The sequence below is a fragment of the Leuresthes tenuis genome, unplaced genomic scaffold, assembly GCF_036924035.1.
Source record: "Leuresthes tenuis unplaced genomic scaffold, fLeuTen1.0.hap1 SCAF_23, whole genome shotgun sequence".
NCBI lineage: Eukaryota > Metazoa > Chordata > Actinopteri > Atheriniformes > Atherinopsidae > Leuresthes > Leuresthes tenuis.
In genome coordinates this window covers 7,322,573-7,340,627 of record NW_027325377.1, presented here as the reverse complement: position 1 = coordinate 7,340,627, position 18,055 = coordinate 7,322,573, and the positions used below count along the sequence as shown (strand labels likewise).

General features: G+C 38.8%; 1 protein-coding gene across 2 annotated transcripts in view; it reads right to left on the bottom strand.

Moving 5' to 3' along the window:
* Positions 1–18,055, bottom strand: part of ano2b (anoctamin 2b) — a 71,018-nt gene that overhangs the window by 41,486 nt on the left and 11,477 nt on the right. The window contains exons 5-14 of one of the 2 annotated variants that reach the window (XM_072377714.1): positions 15,657–15,711; positions 15,513–15,564; positions 13,305–13,360; positions 12,913–12,960; positions 12,061–12,125; positions 8,723–8,857; positions 8,009–8,169; positions 5,924–6,006; positions 5,549–5,635; positions 3,203–3,286 (exon numbers count right to left, since the gene is read on the bottom strand). In XM_072377714.1, coding sequence (XP_072233815.1) covers positions 3,203–3,286; positions 5,549–5,635; positions 5,924–6,006; positions 8,009–8,169; positions 8,723–8,857; positions 12,061–12,125; positions 12,913–12,960; positions 13,305–13,360; positions 15,513–15,564; positions 15,657–15,711 — 826 coding nt within the window. The remainder of the gene's footprint in view (positions 1–3,202; positions 3,287–5,548; positions 5,636–5,923; positions 6,007–8,008; positions 8,170–8,722; positions 8,858–12,060; positions 12,126–12,912; positions 12,961–13,304; positions 13,361–15,512; positions 15,565–15,656; positions 15,712–18,055) is intronic. The other variant, XM_072377713.1, reaches the window with a different exon arrangement.

Sequence of the window (18,055 nt, the reverse complement as noted above, 5' to 3'; positions counted from 1 at the left end):
GGAGCGCACTAAAAGTGACTTCAATCTTCTTTTTACTGTTTTAAAAAACTCTGGAAAGTCTGTTCTTGTATCTGGCCCTATCCCGACTCTGGGTCGTGGAGCTGGCCGTTTTAGCAGACTCCCCAGCCTTTACACTTGGCTCCAATCCGCCAGCAGGATGAACAACTTTGATTTTATCGACAATTTCAACTTGTTCTGGGATCGTGATTCTCTTTTTAAACGAGATGAGTTCCATCCAAATGGGAAGGGTAGCCAGATGCTATCTGCCAACCCGCAGCATGTGGTGCACACCTTCGCATGTGGTTGACTGTTTACATCTCTCACCCCCACACCTGATCCCTCCTCTTCCCTGATGGCACATTCACAGCTTCCTGTTTTCAATGAGGGCTCCCCCTTCAGGTCCCTCCTGCCACGTGCACCCACATCTACTCACAGCCAACTCTCAGTTTCCTCTAACCGTCCTACATCTCCTACTCCTGCATCAAGGCATATTCCAGTCAGAATCACCAGGTCCAGTACCAGTATTGTGCCACGACCAGTATTCCACAATAACATAACCATCTCATCTAAACTTTGTGCAATCCAGCATAAGCCACAGAAACTGACAATGGCTCTCTTGAATATTCGGTCCCTGACCAATAAAACTTCCCTGGTGAACGACCTTATTGCAGAACGCCACCTTGACTGCATATTTTTAACTGAAACCTGGCTGAATTCAGATGTGCCTGCTGTTCTTATTAAAACTGCTCCGTTGAACTATGCTTTTAATTTTTCTTGTAGGCAGGGGAAGAGGGGAGGTGGTTTGGCAAACATCGCTTTTAAAGCTGTTGAGAGCAGACAAGTCTCCTTTGATGTTTTTAACTCATTTGAATATCTTGCCTCTGTTTTTAAATGTCACTCACGTATACTTACCATCACTGTATACAGAGCACCAAATCATTGCCCCAACTTTCTAAAGTTTTTATCCATTCTTAATACAAACTACGATAAAATTCTTATTGTTGGTGATTTTAACTTGCATATTGACAACATAAACGACAAAAAGGCAACTGATTTTTTAAAAATCTAAGTATTAAACAACATGTCGACAGACCAACCCATAATCGAGACCATACGCTGGACCTAGTTATCAGTAAAGGACTAGACAGAAATTTCAACTATTGCAGGTGTTGCCCTGTCAGACCACTACTACATCGATTTGAATGTTTTTATATCCACAACCCAAGTGAAAAATGAACGTCTGGAAAAGGTAGCTTACTTCTGAAGTGGCTGAAAGTTTTATAGCTCACATGAATACACTGTCCCCACAAACTCTCCCTTCTTCTGCAGATTTTCTAGCAAACAAATTTTACTCTAGGCTACATACAAGCATTGACCTTGTTGCTCCACTCCAATTTCAAAAAGCAGCTCCAAAATCGAAGCCCCTATGGATTAATGAAAATCTTAAAACACTCAAACGTAAGTGCAGGAAAGCTGCGCGTAGATGGAGGAAAAGCAGACTCTCTGTCCATTACGATATTTTACATAATTCTTTATCAGATTACAACAAGGCCCTGAGAATGACCAGACAGAATCATTTCTCTGCAACTATAAACAACAACCAAAACAATCCCAGAATTCTTTTCAGTACAATAGACTTATAAATCCCTCACCTACATGCCCCAATGAGTTTCTCTCCATCACCAAGTGCAATGAATTTTCTGCCAAGCTTAGCCAAGCTTTTACGTGAGGTGCCCCACCATTCACTGACTTGCCCTCTTTTCTTTAAATTTTTCATCCCCTGTGTTTATTCTCCTTATAGGTTTTAATGTGGTTTTTGTATGTCTTATTTTTGTTTTTGTAGTTTTTTTTGTTGTTGTTTGTTGACTTGGTCTTTCTATTGTTGTGTACTTCTGTTCTCTCCTGCTCTGTGAAGCACTTTGGGCTGCATGTTCTGCATGAAAGGTGCTATATAAATAAATAAATAAAATAAAAATACCATACTCAACATAATAAGATGTCACCTAGTGCCATATTGTGGCCAGTTTCTGGGAAATATTTCAGGCTTTAGATTCTTTTCAGAGGATGTGTTGATTCTCTCTTTAACTAGTGTTTAAAACTGGTGTGTGTGTATGTGTGTGAATATGTTAATCTTTTCTTTTTTTTTTAAGTTTTCCTCCTAATCCTGGACATATCTCACACTCACACACATTATCCAGAAGAGGAAAGCCACAGGGAATGTGACATCTCTCATTAGCATCAGCTAGCTGTCAGGTCTGTCTACAAAGTCTTGTTTTAACATGTGCATTGTACCTTTATTTGAGCTAAAATAAAACAATCAAAATGTAACTCAAACTGTCAGCAGAATGTCAAAACAAAGTGGATATAACATTATGTTAAAGACCTCTTAGTCTTGTGTTGCAGACATGTCTACTGATATTAGCATGCTAACTAACTAGCTATGTCCCATACTCTTATATCACCATTTTATACCATATAAGCCAGGCTATTTATTCCATGTAGCATCAAGCCTACCCTGTTTACGATGCCAAGACAATGTTACTTACTTTCAAAGATTTTTTGTCATCATCATTGTTTATCATAATGAAGGAAGAGTCCGTGTTAAAGCTCAAATATGTGTACAATATAATGAAAGAAGCTTCAGTATGTCAGAGATGTGGAACTGTCACAAAATTATTTGCAACTTTGAACTGGAGTTGGAGTTCAATCTCAATCAACATGTTCTAAATTCAGTTTTCCAGAACTATTCCTGAAGACTACTTAATAAATTACAAGAAAGCTTGTCTAAGAGGGTTCGAGCTTTCTCTAAGAATAGAGGTGGTCAGACTAAATGTTGACTTTCAGGCTCGTTAGAATTGTACACAATTTGTTTCACACAGTTTGACTTATAGGCCTGTGTTTGCTGCTGCGACCATCTGATATCTGCCTTTAGGTTGAAAAGAAAAAGAAAACACACTGAAAGTTTAAAAAAACCAAATACCTGAGAAGTTGAAACTGTAGCAGCCAGAGGATGGGACAGGTAGAGAAGAACAGATAGATAACTGCCTGCAGGAAAGGAAAAGAGGGGAAGGGAAAGGAAAGAAAAATGGAAGTGAGGAGCAAGAGGAAAAGGAAAAGGATGTGTCAAGAGGGGAGGAGGACAAGGGAGAGAGGAAAAAAGAAAACATACAAAGGAGAGGAGAGGAGAAAGGAGGGGTTTTACCGGGATTCCTGCAGCCATGGCAGACAGTAGTTTTTGTCTCCATCTGTCCTTCCCTGTCACTGTCCCATCCTCCTGCTTCTCTGGCTATAAGACAAAAGGACATGTTTTACAGACAGACACACACACACACACACACACGCACGCACGCACACACACACACACACACACACACACACACACACACAATATGCCAACAGGGACCTCCTGGTAAGCAGCATTCATGTAATTGATATAATCTAGCTATATTTGCTTATTCATAATCAAATTTTCAGTCATCTTCAGCTTGAAACTTGAAATTGATTTATGTATTTATGACAATGTCTATGTTTTCCTCCAGCAACATTTAATATCTTGTGAATTTCATAATAGGAAAAACCCACTAATGTCTTATGCACAGTATCTCAGCACACAACCTTTGTGTTTCCTGATCCTAATGCAAGGAGCCACTAATCACCCCTGGGGTATCCTTCAGAGTGACACAGTCACATTTTTTTCAGTTAAATTTAGAAGAAGCCCTACAACAGAGTCACAGTCACATATATTATAAAGGAAGCACTGAAGTTTATTTCTTTTGCTTTTAGAGAATTCAACTCTAGCGCTTATCATGTCTGATGTTGAGACACTTTTCAGTCATTTTAATCAGTTAGGAAGCTTCCTGAGCAAAAAAGACGATTTGACCAGATCCACACGGTTGGACACTGCACAATGATTAGCTAAATCATAAGGAGAAGGAGGGACAGAGGCTGATGTTACAGAGGTCACAGGTTTAACACCCACCTGAGGCAGTTCTCAACAGTTATTTCACTTGTCTACTTTGTTTTCACTCACAAATGGTTAAGGTTAGAAAATAAAAGCACATGGCTAGGTTTAGTATACATGGTTAGGTTGATAAATAGGGTTAAAAATATTTGTATGCCATATAAATATGATTCCTTACATTCATGCATTACCATTATGTCCATGATATATCTCCTAGACAAACCAACAGCCCACACATATGTCGTCATCTAATGATTTGTGACACTACCAATGAAATATGGACAAATGCCCCTATTACACATTGTCTTGTGAGTCAGTGCTTTCCCTGTCAGTAGCCAGGGTATCAGTGTAAAAAGTCACCTACTTAATTCCCCCGTTGCAGGAATGGAGGTGGTTATTCTTTTTCTTGAAACCAAACCAAGTACAAATTACTCTAAAACTTGAGAAAGAAAAAAAGAACACCTGTGGGACGACGATGCCATGATCCCGTATGTTCCTGCCTCACTCTGTTAGTGGCAGGAAGCCATCTGTCACCACTGCAAGTGTATGTGGGCTGACGGTAATTGACCCAGTTTAGATCCTTCTCTGACATTAGATTATCATGCTAATGTTTGCTCCACACGTTGAAAACCAAACCATCCAGAAGATCAAGAACTCCAACTTTGAAAACAGATGATATTCTTTCATCCTATAAACTATATAGTATAAAGTAATAGTGTTTCTCCCCACAGATTGAATATACAACATAGTATTTTCATGTGGAAAATTAAATAAATAAATTAATACCGATCAGTTAATTTGCTCAGCCAGGCAACTTTTTCATGATAAATGGGTTGATTCTAACTTGTTCAATTTCTCTTTAAAGTTCTCAACGAGAACCTTTGTTGCAAACTGGTGCCTTATAAATTAAAATGATTTGTGGAATTGAATTGAGTAAACACTTTTAAGTGATAAAGCTTTCTTATCCTTCCAAATCTTCAAACCAGAATGATCAAATGTTCATGCTTTTTAATAAAAGCCAAAGGTGAGTCCTCTAACTACTACCCCTACAGGCCGCAAGGGGGAAATACGGGTCACATAAGGGGCTGTACGCTGCACACACCACATCAGATACTGCGTTTCCACATCAGAGCAAACATCATTCTCAACAAGCCTCAAATACCTTTTAAAGTGGAAGGAGGGTGGGTGGATGCTGTGATTATGCACATCACTTTCAACCATGGGATGTGATTTTGAAACCCAGATGCGACAATTGTTTTTATACTTCTGCGTTACGTTCAGTCAAAAGCATCAACTTACTAAAACACTCTGTCATTGTCTGGTTGGGTTTAAGCTGTACAATTACTTGCTAAGGGTTAGAAATATCAACTACTTGGGTAGGATTGAATAAAAACACGGTTAAGAATGAAATACATTCTTTTTACAAAGTCGCTGTCCCCTAGATGGATGCTATCTTGACACTTCACATGCAATTGCTCTAGCGACCACCTGAGGTCATATATTCTTTGAACATAGCAATAGTTGTTGCCTGTATGATTGAAGACTAGATGGGGTCGCTCTTGGAAGGACAGTCTCTATCATTCCTACCTCACTCTTTTTCTTCTTTTTCTTATTTTTCTGCTTCCTCTGTCTTTTCTGAAGGAGGATGGTCTCATACCTTGGTCGGGGGTGTTCCTGAGGAAAGAGAAGAGAAGTGAAACTGTGTGCCTTCAGCAGGCGTGGTATGCTGCATCTGTACATTTACACCTAGTTTGGGAAATACATTCACATAGGACAATTATACAGGTGACCAGATATTACTGGTCGTGGTAGGCAAAGCAGGGAATTCTGACTTAGAAAGACAGGAAAAATTAGATTTGCCCGCTGTAGTGTGAAATAAAAAATTATGTCCTTGGCAAGGTTAATAAGTATATCTATATTCATGACTCATGAGTGAATTCTTTGGGTGACTTCAAGATTTACCTCATCCTCCTCTATGCCTGTCAGGTCCCAGCTGAAACTCAAACTTATTTGTCGACGCTTCCAGTGCTCCAGGAACAGCACAGCTACACGATCACACAAACACAAAGAAAGGCAGCAAGTCAATGTAATGATTATCAGCACCATATTGATAAAAATACAGTTAACTTTTGTTTGAGGTCGGGCCACCATAGATTGGATTAGTTTTTCCAGCACATCCCACAGAAGCCTAAAATGCCTGAGATCTTTGAACTCTCAAACCATCACTGAATTATATTTGCCTTGTGATAAGGTCAATTTTATTGCTGAAAGACAGCACAGCAATCAAGGATTGCCCTGTTGGTTATAATGTATAGGCTGGTGATACGTGTCAAAATGGAACATTTTCCCCTGAGCATCATACTACCTCTGCCAGATTGCCTTCTACCCATGCTTTGTCTTGCTGCTGTCTCTTAACTGTCCATGTGTTTTCAATGAAAGTGACTCAAAAGATCAGGCCACTGTCTTACATTTCTCAAGTGCCTACTATAGACACTTAAAGTGTCTAAAATTGTGTTCTAAATTCAGGATTTAGAATTGTTATCAAGATCCTTCTGTAGCGACACAGCCCCTTAGCTGCAATGTGTTTTGATACCTTTAACCTGCACTTGGTTGTCATCAGTTTGTGCTATACTAGCTCTTCCATAAATTCAGACTATATGGACCAACTTTCAATCCTGCATGATAAGAACACATCGGGAGACTTGTTGTTTTAGATTTGATCTGACCTTTTGTCTAGCTTATGATAAAGTTGTTTAGATGATTTTTGTTCTTGTTTCTGTTTTTGTTTCCTGTAACTTCTTGATGATAACATATTCTAATGATGAATTGACTGCCAAACTGGAAACACACCTGGTTTTCATTTAAGAGATTGAGTCAAATCAACTGACAATGTTATTTAAGGTTAAATATATTACATTAGCACAAAATAATGTTTTTGTTGTGGATATATGTGAAAAAATAGAGATGTATTGGCTTTATTACCAGACAATGCAGTCACACTCGCTATGTTGTTATCCAAACTGTTCTGCTCAAAGCCATGCAGTTAGGAGCAAATGAGCTTCAACAGATTATGTTCCCCAACTGAAAAGTCTCCCACAAAGAGAGGCATAAGACCAGAGTCAGTATTCCTCCAATTTTTAAAAGGTAGAGAGATCTAGAAGTAGGTTAGATTGGTCTACATTATGCATCATTAAAATGATATACAGCTGCTCTAGAGTGCCACCTGGTGGTCTGATTGGGTCAAATATTGAACCTTTTTACAGGAGAAGTGATGCAAAATAGTTATAAACAGGCATCTATTTATCTGCTTTGCTGCAGTCAAATGGTGTATATTTAAAAAAGAAAGAACACACAGATTTTTTTTTAAATCAGCTAGACTACAGCAGTCAATTAAACATAAAGTGATATGCAAATGATAACATTTGGTTTCAATATAACTTCTAATCTCCATTTTTTGGAGAGAGGTTTGTACCCATTTTTACCAAATAAATGCTCTTTTTTTCTTTCTTTTCTACAAATATCTTAAACAGGCTGTTGGGTTTCAGAAAACAACGGAAAATTTGAATAAAATGTGGCATCCTAAAGTGAACACCATTATTTGGTGACCTTTCATATCACTCCTTCCCACATTTAGGGTGCAGCAGCCTCTCACTGAAGGAGCTCTCTGTTGTTGTTACGGTATTATGCATGGATTGAGAGACATTGTCCAGCAGTGACAATACAGTAGCTTGGCTGGAATCGTCCTGTTTCCCACCACCTACTATGGGTCGAAGAGACCTTCTCGATCATCATATTGAGTCGTATTTTTTGGATTAATAGAATGTTTATCTATTCTATACGTACATATTTGAGTTGAAATAATCAGTGTATTTTCTGTATATGTTAGCCTTTAATGCTGTGTTGTTTTAGCCTGTTGCTCAAAGCATTTTTCTAAGAGTTTTAGTGGAGTTGAAGGAGGTCATATGATATTAACAACCAGATTCCCATTCAGCGCACCTGTTCTGTCCCTCTCACTTATAAACACACACTGCAAACAAATAAACTCACCCCACAGAGACATGAATATGGCAAAGAAGACGGTGGCAGGGTTATCGAAGAGGTGTGAAGCTCTGGCGGTGCCACAGGCAGTACTGAGATGCCAGAAGTCGCAGGCCCCATCGCACAGAGGACACATGGTGAAATTGAGGCGCTCATCGCACATCTCCAGACTGGGGAGGGAAGACAAGAAAAACTTAAGTCTCAGGGCATTTGATGGTATCAATATTAATTGTACATGACATGCAACTTAGGTTGGGATTTCTAATCAAAAAGGCTCAGTGATGCTCGTGTTACATTTAATCATAAGGAATGAATGGAACTTAACACATAACTACCATGCAAGCTTTTGTACTTTGACCCTATTCATAGTCAGTGTAGGCTGAATTCATGACACTCACACACGCTGCCAGCGGTACCTTCTGTGTGCCTCCCACACAACCGTGACTAAAGCCAGATACAGCAGGTATCTGGGCAATCCCTGTCTAGTGTGTGTATGTGGGTGTGCGTGTAGTGTAGTGTATGAGCATGTGTACACCAAAATGGGGGCGGAAAGAAATCCTAATTTTCTGCATTCTGGTGAGTAATTTATGGAGGCTCTCCATAAATCCAGCTCCATGTTTTCTCTAAACTGAACGGTGGGATTTTAAAAGGAATGTCTTCCACAAATAAATCTGCAGTAGCACGTTTTGAGATTTTAACAGTGTTGTTTTCTGTTGTGTATACCTTGGTATATTAGTATCCACTGTTGCCACCCCATAGCCGAACACAATGATGCCCACTATGGAGGCCGGTATGAGCAGCTGAGTGTAAACGCCAAGCCATGCAAAGTAGAGGCCAATTTTCTCACCAAAGTACTTCCTGTGGGGAGCAGGTCAGGCATTAGGAAGTGACAGTGACAACTTATAGTGTCACAACATAGATCGAAGAATCAGCCCACATCTGTGTTGTGTGCTGTGTTAAGTATACAGTAAGGAGAAAGTTAATACAATAATCATTGCTTTAATTTATCACACTGAGCCTCTACAATACTTCTTGTAAAATTATTTGTATACACATTCAGGTTCTGACAGACAAAAACCCCAAAATGGACTTAGATCTAACCAAAGAAGTCAGTACGCATAACCCAGGTCTCCATTCACCTGCAAAACAAATGTGAAGCTATCAAAGGCTTCAAAAAAGAAATGGTAATTAAACATGTCTCCATAAACTGGTTTCCTGCAAATAAGATAGTGTTGATAGAGGAATGTATTACACTTATACATTTGGCAGTCACTTTTATCCAAAGCAACTTACAGGTAGGGTAAGAAGGTCTTGCCTAAGGACCCCTACTGTTGGTAGTACCTTTATTGCAGGGTATTTGAACCCAGATCTACCACATGAAAGGTGGCAATCATACCACTACACTATCCAGTCCCTGTAGTGTTAGAGTCGGCTGTATGTTGCTAGTGGTTGCAGAAACAGTTGTGCCAGCTAAAAACAAACCTTGAGGACATTTATAAGAGAAAGCATGAATGAATAAATAGATATTTTCATTTGTAGTGCTCACAGGAGGCAGTCCATAAACAAGCACCAATGCATCACAGGTGTCATAGTGGTGTTATTAGCTGAGTTTTTGTCCACTGGCGAAGCAGAATTGAAGCAAACTCTTGCATTTTCACAGAAAACATGCGCTAGGTTCCATCAACTGGTTTGAGGTGAAAAAAGTATTATTCTCTCAGCAGGTGGTTGTAATAAAAAGAGGCACAGTCTCTGTTTACTACTGGACACATAGCTTTAAGGAAAAAAACACAATTTATGGGCACACAAGATAGAAAAATGAGGAGAGGTCTTCAGGAATTATTTTCAACAGCCTGGCTACACTGTATATTCTCTAGAAGCAGATGCAGTGGATTTCATTGTGCGATCAGTCATATGAGTACTATGTTTGGTATGTAAGAACTAATTTGCATGGGGTGTTTCCATCACGTTATGTGCCACAAAGGTTTAAAAAAAATAAATAAAAGGCAAATACCATCTCAAGTGAGCTTCGAAACTTCATTGGCAAAACTGAGGAAAGTGCATCTTAAGAATATACTTCAATTGAAAAATACTTTATCAATCCCTGATGGAAATCATATTGATGCAGAATAAACCATTATTAAAGAAATGCTATTGTTATAAGTAGAAAACTAAATAGAATAAAATAACAATCAGTTGACAAGCATTAAGAAAGCTGAAGTGTAGCAGACTGAGGTGTGGTAGAAATATTCAGTGATAGCCATCGTTAGATTTGGATGTTGCTCCTGTAGCTTGCCAACAACTTAGCTGATGATGTCACACACATAGCGTCAACAGGTAACACAGGTGAACTCTCTCAGCAGACATCATGGACAGAAACTCACAGCCAACAGTTCAATATTTGGGGTGCAGAGACACTCTTTCTCAGTGGCATGCTCAGGATTACACCATCTGTTGTTATCAAGCACTGCAATCATTGTCAGCTGTCCAAGATTGTCCATTTTATCTGCCAGTGACTGCAAAACTCCCCATGATGATCAAAGGAAGAAATAGTTTAAACTTCCTCCCCCATTCTATTCATTTTGTTACTGCTCTGCTTCCACAATATGCCCTTTTTGGTCAGTTTGGATTTGAGGTCTGATTCCTGGTATTACGTAGGTTTTCTAAAATTCAATCAGCTGTTCCAACATGCAACAAGTTTTCCCACTGTCATGGTTATGAATCATAACAGAAGTAAAAAAATTGAGTTACAAGCAGAAATCATGACTGAAATAAGTTTAATTTAAGTTTACTTCTCATTTTAAAAGACAGAACCTGATCTTCCATCCAATCATCCATTTTCTATACCCGCTTAATCGAATTTAGGGTCACAGGGGGGCTGGAGCCTATCTCAGCTGTCATTGGGCATAAGGCAGAGTACAACGTGGACAAGTTGCCAGTCCATCACAGGGCCACACAGAGACAAACAAGACACAACCATGCATATTCAACCTGATCTTTTCATGTCTACATAAATAAAAGTAAGCTGGAATGCTAGTTTGCATATAGTTGCCAGCACAATCTTTAATCTCCATAAGGCTCGAATAATTTTGCGACTGTATAAAGTAGTAAAATTCTTGTTGTTTTTCAGGATGATGAATTTTTACAGGACATCAAATTCACAAGTTCACTCTGAGTCCAACACCCAACCTGGCGGACCAGGGTACAGTCATTACATTTACAAGAAATAACAACAATAAACAAAAAAAAGTTTAGTTAGTCCAACTAAAACATTACTAAAAATACATAAAAATAGACTAATAAATATTTCAAAGTCAGACTGACACACCGACCCACCCACCACTCTTTCAGAAGTCACACTACTGGTGCATTGGACTAAAACTGGCTTATATGCTCTGTTCATGCTCCACAGTTTCCTTTCTGGGCTTTCTATAACTAACAGAAGCGGGCGGTATACAGAAGAAGAAGCTGGTCACAATAGAGAATAACCACAAGGGATAGAGTGCATCTCATTTTTAATTAAAAAAGTTAAAAGTATACAGCGTATACACAATATGCAGGGCTCTAAAGCTGTCCAATTTACTTGACATGCTACCAATTTGCCACCAGATAAACTGTTAGTAAATTGTTTAGGTCCATGATATAATAGGTCAACAAAAAGCCTAATGCTAACGAGCTGAAAGGGGGCATATCATCACATATCATAGTGCAGTGGTACATTAGTAGTACCTACTGAATAAATCAAGCGGCCAGGAATCAAAATGCCATTCTTAAAATTAGTAGAAGATCTACTCTACCAAAGAAACTTAAATACTACAGAAGGCTCACATCAGGTATTGGATATTTCCTCACTCTTACTTGTTAGCTGGGCTAGAAGGGAATAATTCACAGGCATGACACAGGAATTGGATGTAATTAATGAAAGTTAGGCGTGTGAGTTATGAAATGATATGCACGGAGAAATCTGCCTAATAACACAAATTTGTAGAGATCACATTAATCATGAAAGACACCATACAAGTAATTCTAATAGAGCTATGTGTTTTTCATTTTAGTCACATTACCTTACGAGATCAATGGGCTGGAACTTGTAGAAGGCTGAGTATCTGGCCCACTCTTCGTACAGAGCCTGATAGCACATAGATAGAGAAAGAGATTCAGTGTCAGTGTGGGTGTATGTTGTCCTGTTGTAAGTTGAAAATGATTCTCGGAGGCACAGCTGATCTGGGGGCAGAAAGACTCTGATTGGTCGGATTAAACCTCGGTGGACGAAGCCATAGAGCTGCAGTGTAAGTAACTTTATCCAGAACAAGTGAAACATAGGAGGAGAAGATGAAGACAGTATTATGCAGCCTGATGAAACAAAGGGCAGACCATTAGATCATGACTGCATGAATGTGAGTAAAGGGATACAGATAGAGAATCTTTATCTGTACTTATATTTTGATCATAGTTTTTCAGTAACAGCAATCATCACTTATGACCAGTCTGCTAACCTGCACGCTGACAAAATGTTTTTCTCCTTCATTTTTTTTCTGCCCTCAGAGCAGCTCAGCCTTTTGATAAATGTTTACTGAACTTAAACCCCAATCTGTGCCTGTGTTAGACAGATGGGCAGACAGATGAGTCTCAGAGACAGGGGAAAAAAACAGGAGATAAAGCCATCATTGTTCAGAAAAATGGATGTCCCCTTTCTTTTCAGCTTTTTGAAGTTCACATGTGTTTTACAGCTCACTTTACACACACCAAATCAATTTCAAATACTTTCGGTGCACAAATGTCTGTCGCACTGAAGATTAGTATTTTTTTCATTAGACAGGCAGAGTGAGAGGAGGAGGATGAGGAGGAGATGTGGGAAACACATCATTAGGCTAAAGAGAAAGAGAGGAAGATAAATGAAAGATGAGTTGGTGCACCTGTCTGTCGTTCCGCTCCTCAAGGTGTCCGATGACCTTATAGTCACCCTAAGCAGCGAGAGGAGAGGTTGAAAAACATGAGGCTGGCACGTACACAAAAACAGACATCAAACTGAACTTTTTCCAAAAGACACGTATCACATATCATTTGAATAAACTGGAAAAAAAAATAAAACTTGGCAGTAAATGTGCAAATATAACTGCAATACAGTTAAGACACTCAAGGTACAAGTCATACAACCGCACAGAGCACATTGTCCTTCACAAAGTCTTACAAAACACAAAAAAATAAAACATTTTCCAAGCAGGTTTCCACTCACTCAGAATTGAATTATACCATGTCATACTGAAATCAGTTGACATCTCATGGGACATTCAAACCTCACACTTACATCATGAAGAGGGAAGGCTGCGTCATACACGCCTTTAGCTATCAACGTGCTGATGCCTGGAAAAGACAGAAAAAGAGCATAATGCAACCCTATGAGAGCATTTCACCGTCATTCATGCCACTCCTCAGCCATCGATCACACACTGTATCCTCTGCAGAGAATACACAATACATCAATTATAATTTGTACAGAAACCTCAACAATGCGAGAGGTCTTTTTTCTTATTGTGAACAACAAGTCTGACCAGGCTCTACAATGGTATATCAGTGCTCTTGGAAAGCTGATTGACACTTCTGTGATGGCAGCATTAATGCAGAAAGGTTTATGAGATTTTAGAGCAACATATGCTGCCTTCAAGACCAAATCTTTTCCAGGGATGTCCTTACATGTTTCAACAAGACAATCCAAAACTAAAAACTAAATTCTGCATACATTACAAAGGTATGGCTGAGAAAAAAGAGAGCACAGGTACTAAACTGGATTGCCTACAATTCCACCTGTTCCCAAAATGGAATGTGTGGGGAAGTCTGAAATGAAGGCTGTGACAACGATGAACCTGTATTCTTGCGAAATGTTTGCAGTAGGAACAGAAGAAAATAACACTTGAGACATTTCATTGCTTGGTATTTTCTATGCCGGAATGAATGAAGTGTCATGAGAAGGAATATAAACATTACAAAGTGGTTAAAGCTTCACATGTCCAACTTTTTATGGAACGTGTTACAGCCTGAAATGCAAACATAATTAAGGGCTGTGTCCCTTCATGGAAAAATTTCATGGATCAACTTAACTGTCAGCCCAGTAAATGTCAGGATGGACACTAACACATGATATGACCTGCCATACACAACTTGATCTATTAATTATCAGTGACTCAGAAGGGACAAGGAACTAAGCAGTAATTGGCTGCGCTATTAATGAATGTCACGACCGACACACACTCGTATGTCCAAATGCATGAATGTTCGTTCATCCAACCAAAAACAACCGCAATTCCCAGAGGCACCTGCTTCAATCTCAGTCTGACCCAGGAAGTATGACCCACTTGTAGAGGAGAGGAACCAAAGCAACAGTGTGTGTCTGTATGTGTGCGTGTGTGTGTTTAACAGTACTTCTACACAGAGAATGAAGGGAAAAAAAAGAAAGGAGAGGTTAGAAGGCTGAAACTACATTTTTTTCTTTCCTTCTTTCCCTGCAGCTCCATAAGTACCCACTGGCTGAGACCATCTGCTGTGATGGGCCAGCCAACCAGACATATGGTGGACTCTTAAAATCAAACGGGTGTCAGCTATTGGGATAGCTATTTCTATTGGGGATTGAAGGACCTAATAAATGTTAACAGTAAGTGGAATCCCAGATACCTTGAAATAAATTAATAAAATCCCAAAGAAGGTTTAGTTAGTCACATACAGGCACATTTATCCTCATTGTCCCAGTGGGTGCCTGAGGTTGAAGGAGCTATTTATGAGAAACTCTGTCTTTCTGGTAACAGTCAAACAGGACCAGGGTGTTGCTACAGAGCAACTATTCCCAAAAAAACAGTGGACAAAAAGGTACTTTTATTGTCTCACTGACAAGATTAAACTAAAGTTGCTGCAGGAAAAATCATCAGGAGAAATACATCCAAAACAACTGAAGAGATGGACTAAGGCTGAAACAAATGAGCCAATGACCGGGCAGGGAAGAAACAAATCTGGGTAGTGTATGTATGCAGAGGGTGAAAAATGACCAACACAAACCAGGTGATTAGTAATTGGTAAATGAAACCTTACTTACAAAAACTTACTGGAAACTTACTTACATTAAGCTACTATTTCAGTGCTAACTTTTCTTGCCGTGTCAGATGTTGCCCATGTCTTAATGATCCATGTCAGAAAATTAAAAGAAATTGTGCTTCCTTGGGGCTTCTTCAATTCTCACTAAAGCAATCCTTATCCTTAAGTGATCAGTATAATATCAAACCCACTATAAAGCATCACAAGACCTCCAATACCAGAGGAAAAAGTATTTGCCAGCAGATAGAATGGGGTCACCAGTTGCCTTGAGAACCATTATACATGATGGAAAAACTCCCTGACTCATGCCTCCGTGGAGCACTTTAGATCAAAATGAGTCCATCTAACGTCAGGTCTTTAATCTCTGACCAAGGCCAAAGATCTGTACATACCACCTGAAGTGGCTTGCCTTTGCACAGCTTGGTATCCTTACCTATGGTCTGACAGGTTCGTACGCACACTGTCCGTCTCAGAATCTCATACACCTGTGGAAGATTTAAGATTGTGAGACTGGAAATAAAATCCTGGACAAAATTACGCTGCAGAAGAATCACAGTCAAATAAAAAAAAAACTTACTATTCTGCCCCTTGTAGCGTTGTCGAAGAATGTGTCTTTAGATGTGATGTTGTACCTGAAAGAAACCCAACTAATGAATAAAAGAATAGTGCTAGTTTCGTATGACTGATGTTAATTATTGATTCAAAATCATGTCAACATCTACATTGTTATGTAGAATCAGTAAGAGACTGTCCCAGTTGCAGATCATACTTTTGTATTTCCAACTCTGCACCATACCTTGGGAGTGAACTGATATTCACTGAATGTTGAAGTAAAGCTTACACTTATAACCAAACACAAAGGGCCATATAAATGAGCATGCCATGTGGGGAAATAAATATAAAAGGGAAATAAAATCACATGTGGCAAATACAAATAGCAAAAATGTGTTTTTTCTATACAAATAATTGTAATAATTGTAATTGTAGTTTCACAAACATTTTCCATTTAAAAATTCTAAAGCTTTCTAGACTCAAATTCACTGTAATTTGTTCAGGCAATGTTTGGCCTGAGTACAAACATCTAGATATTTATGAAATTGTTTTAAAAACTAAATGTGAACATTTCTGTTATATTTGAACCCAATATGCTATAAATTTTTGGCTGTAAATTGTAGTTCTAAGTACTGTTGTGTTGGAGTTAAAACTAAAACTCTCACTCTATTTTAAAGTAAGTCACTATGTTCGTTATACTATTATGATAAAGTAAAAACACTGTGTTCAAAATTACTCACAGGACTAGCCGGGAGTAACCTGACACCAATAAATCGGACAGAGGGAATTCAGTAGGTAGGGTGCTGGCTGAAAGTCAAACCAGCAGCGAATTCATTGAGTGTGATGCCATTATGTCCGGGCCAAAAAGGGAATGTTTCTTTTAGGGAAAGGCAGGGCTTTACCAGGGATGCATAGTATAAAAGCCTGCACAATTCAACATAAAAACTGTCCTTTTTCCAAATAGAACTGAGGTTTTCTCTTTTTCTCCAGAATAAACTCTACTGCATTGGATTTATGTAATGAGGCCTTTATGATAAATGCTGGTGTAGAAGTCCAGTGTCAAAACTGTCCTTGACCTGGATATTTTCTACACAAAAGTAGCTCATATATATCAGTTACCATCAAAGCTATACACAACATTTTTAACATTTAATGCTAAAACAATGAGGAACACAGAAAGGCAAAAACATTTCTGGAAGAACACCGACTGTTGGAACCAATTCTCCTGTTTATCTCCCCTCAAAGTATACAATAAACAATCAAAAACACATCATAAGTAAATAAATATTTAACATCTCAAGGTGTCTTTTCAACTTTGCTTCGCCACGGTATCATGGAATCTACCGTGACAGGCGTAAAGCTTTCAATGACATCAAGTTCATGTCTGATTCATCCTCTCCTACCCAGGAGCAAAGCCTCCTTAGTTGTCTGCTTTAAACACAATGAAAAACCATAGCTTGTGGGTAAAAGATGGACATTACCTTCAGATCTAAAAGGGGAAGCCACAAGGACCTTTAATCTGCAATTTTCTGTAATAGCCAGCAGGCGGTGAGGCCTTGAAAATAATATTTTTTACAGTATAAACCGAGGTGCGTGTCATACTTATTTTAAACATTAACAAGCTGTTGTGAATTTTGTCATTCTGTTTTTAGAATGAAGTATACAACTGAGCAAAACATAGCCAAGTGAAAATGGTTTTCTGCACTGCTTTTGTTAAACAGTTACTCTGTTTTGTAAGTCTTTTTTAAGTCAAAACAATCCAGATCTATGTCAGAAAGCACATACACGTTGCCAAATGGCACTGGTACTCAGTGGGTTAAACTGTTAGTTCACATTTTCCAGCATATTCATGGCAAATACCTCCCTTAAGATTGAACGAACTACCCACTTATTCTCTTAAGAACTATTTGGAAATGCGGCACAACATGTGATAAACTCTTGAGCAAACTAAATTACGAAAAAACAAAAGGTACTTTCACAACACAGGAACTTTTCCATAGTTGTTATAATGGCAAGAAAAGAGGGACTGCAGATGATCATAGTCCCTTTGCAAGTTCTTATTCTTTTTTTTTGATACTCTCTAAACTCAAGGGGAACCTTTTGAGATTGGCTGTACAGTGATTCATTTCTCTTCAGCTTTTCCATTATCTCTTTAGATTACATTTCAGACTGATTTCTATAGGTACACAATGGGTTTTATGTCTTACCAGCACAATCATTCCTAAAAGAATGGTTTGGACAGTGGTTGGCCTTGTTGCATCACAGTAAGAGCCTACATAGGTTTTCTCAAGATGCTCTTCCCTGCCCCAGTCCAAAGACATATATGTTTCTTTAATGGGTGATTCTAAGTTAGCTGCACTGTGTGTTAATCCATTGATGAGCTAACGAGGCAGCCCATGGTGTACCTAACCTGTCATCTAAAAT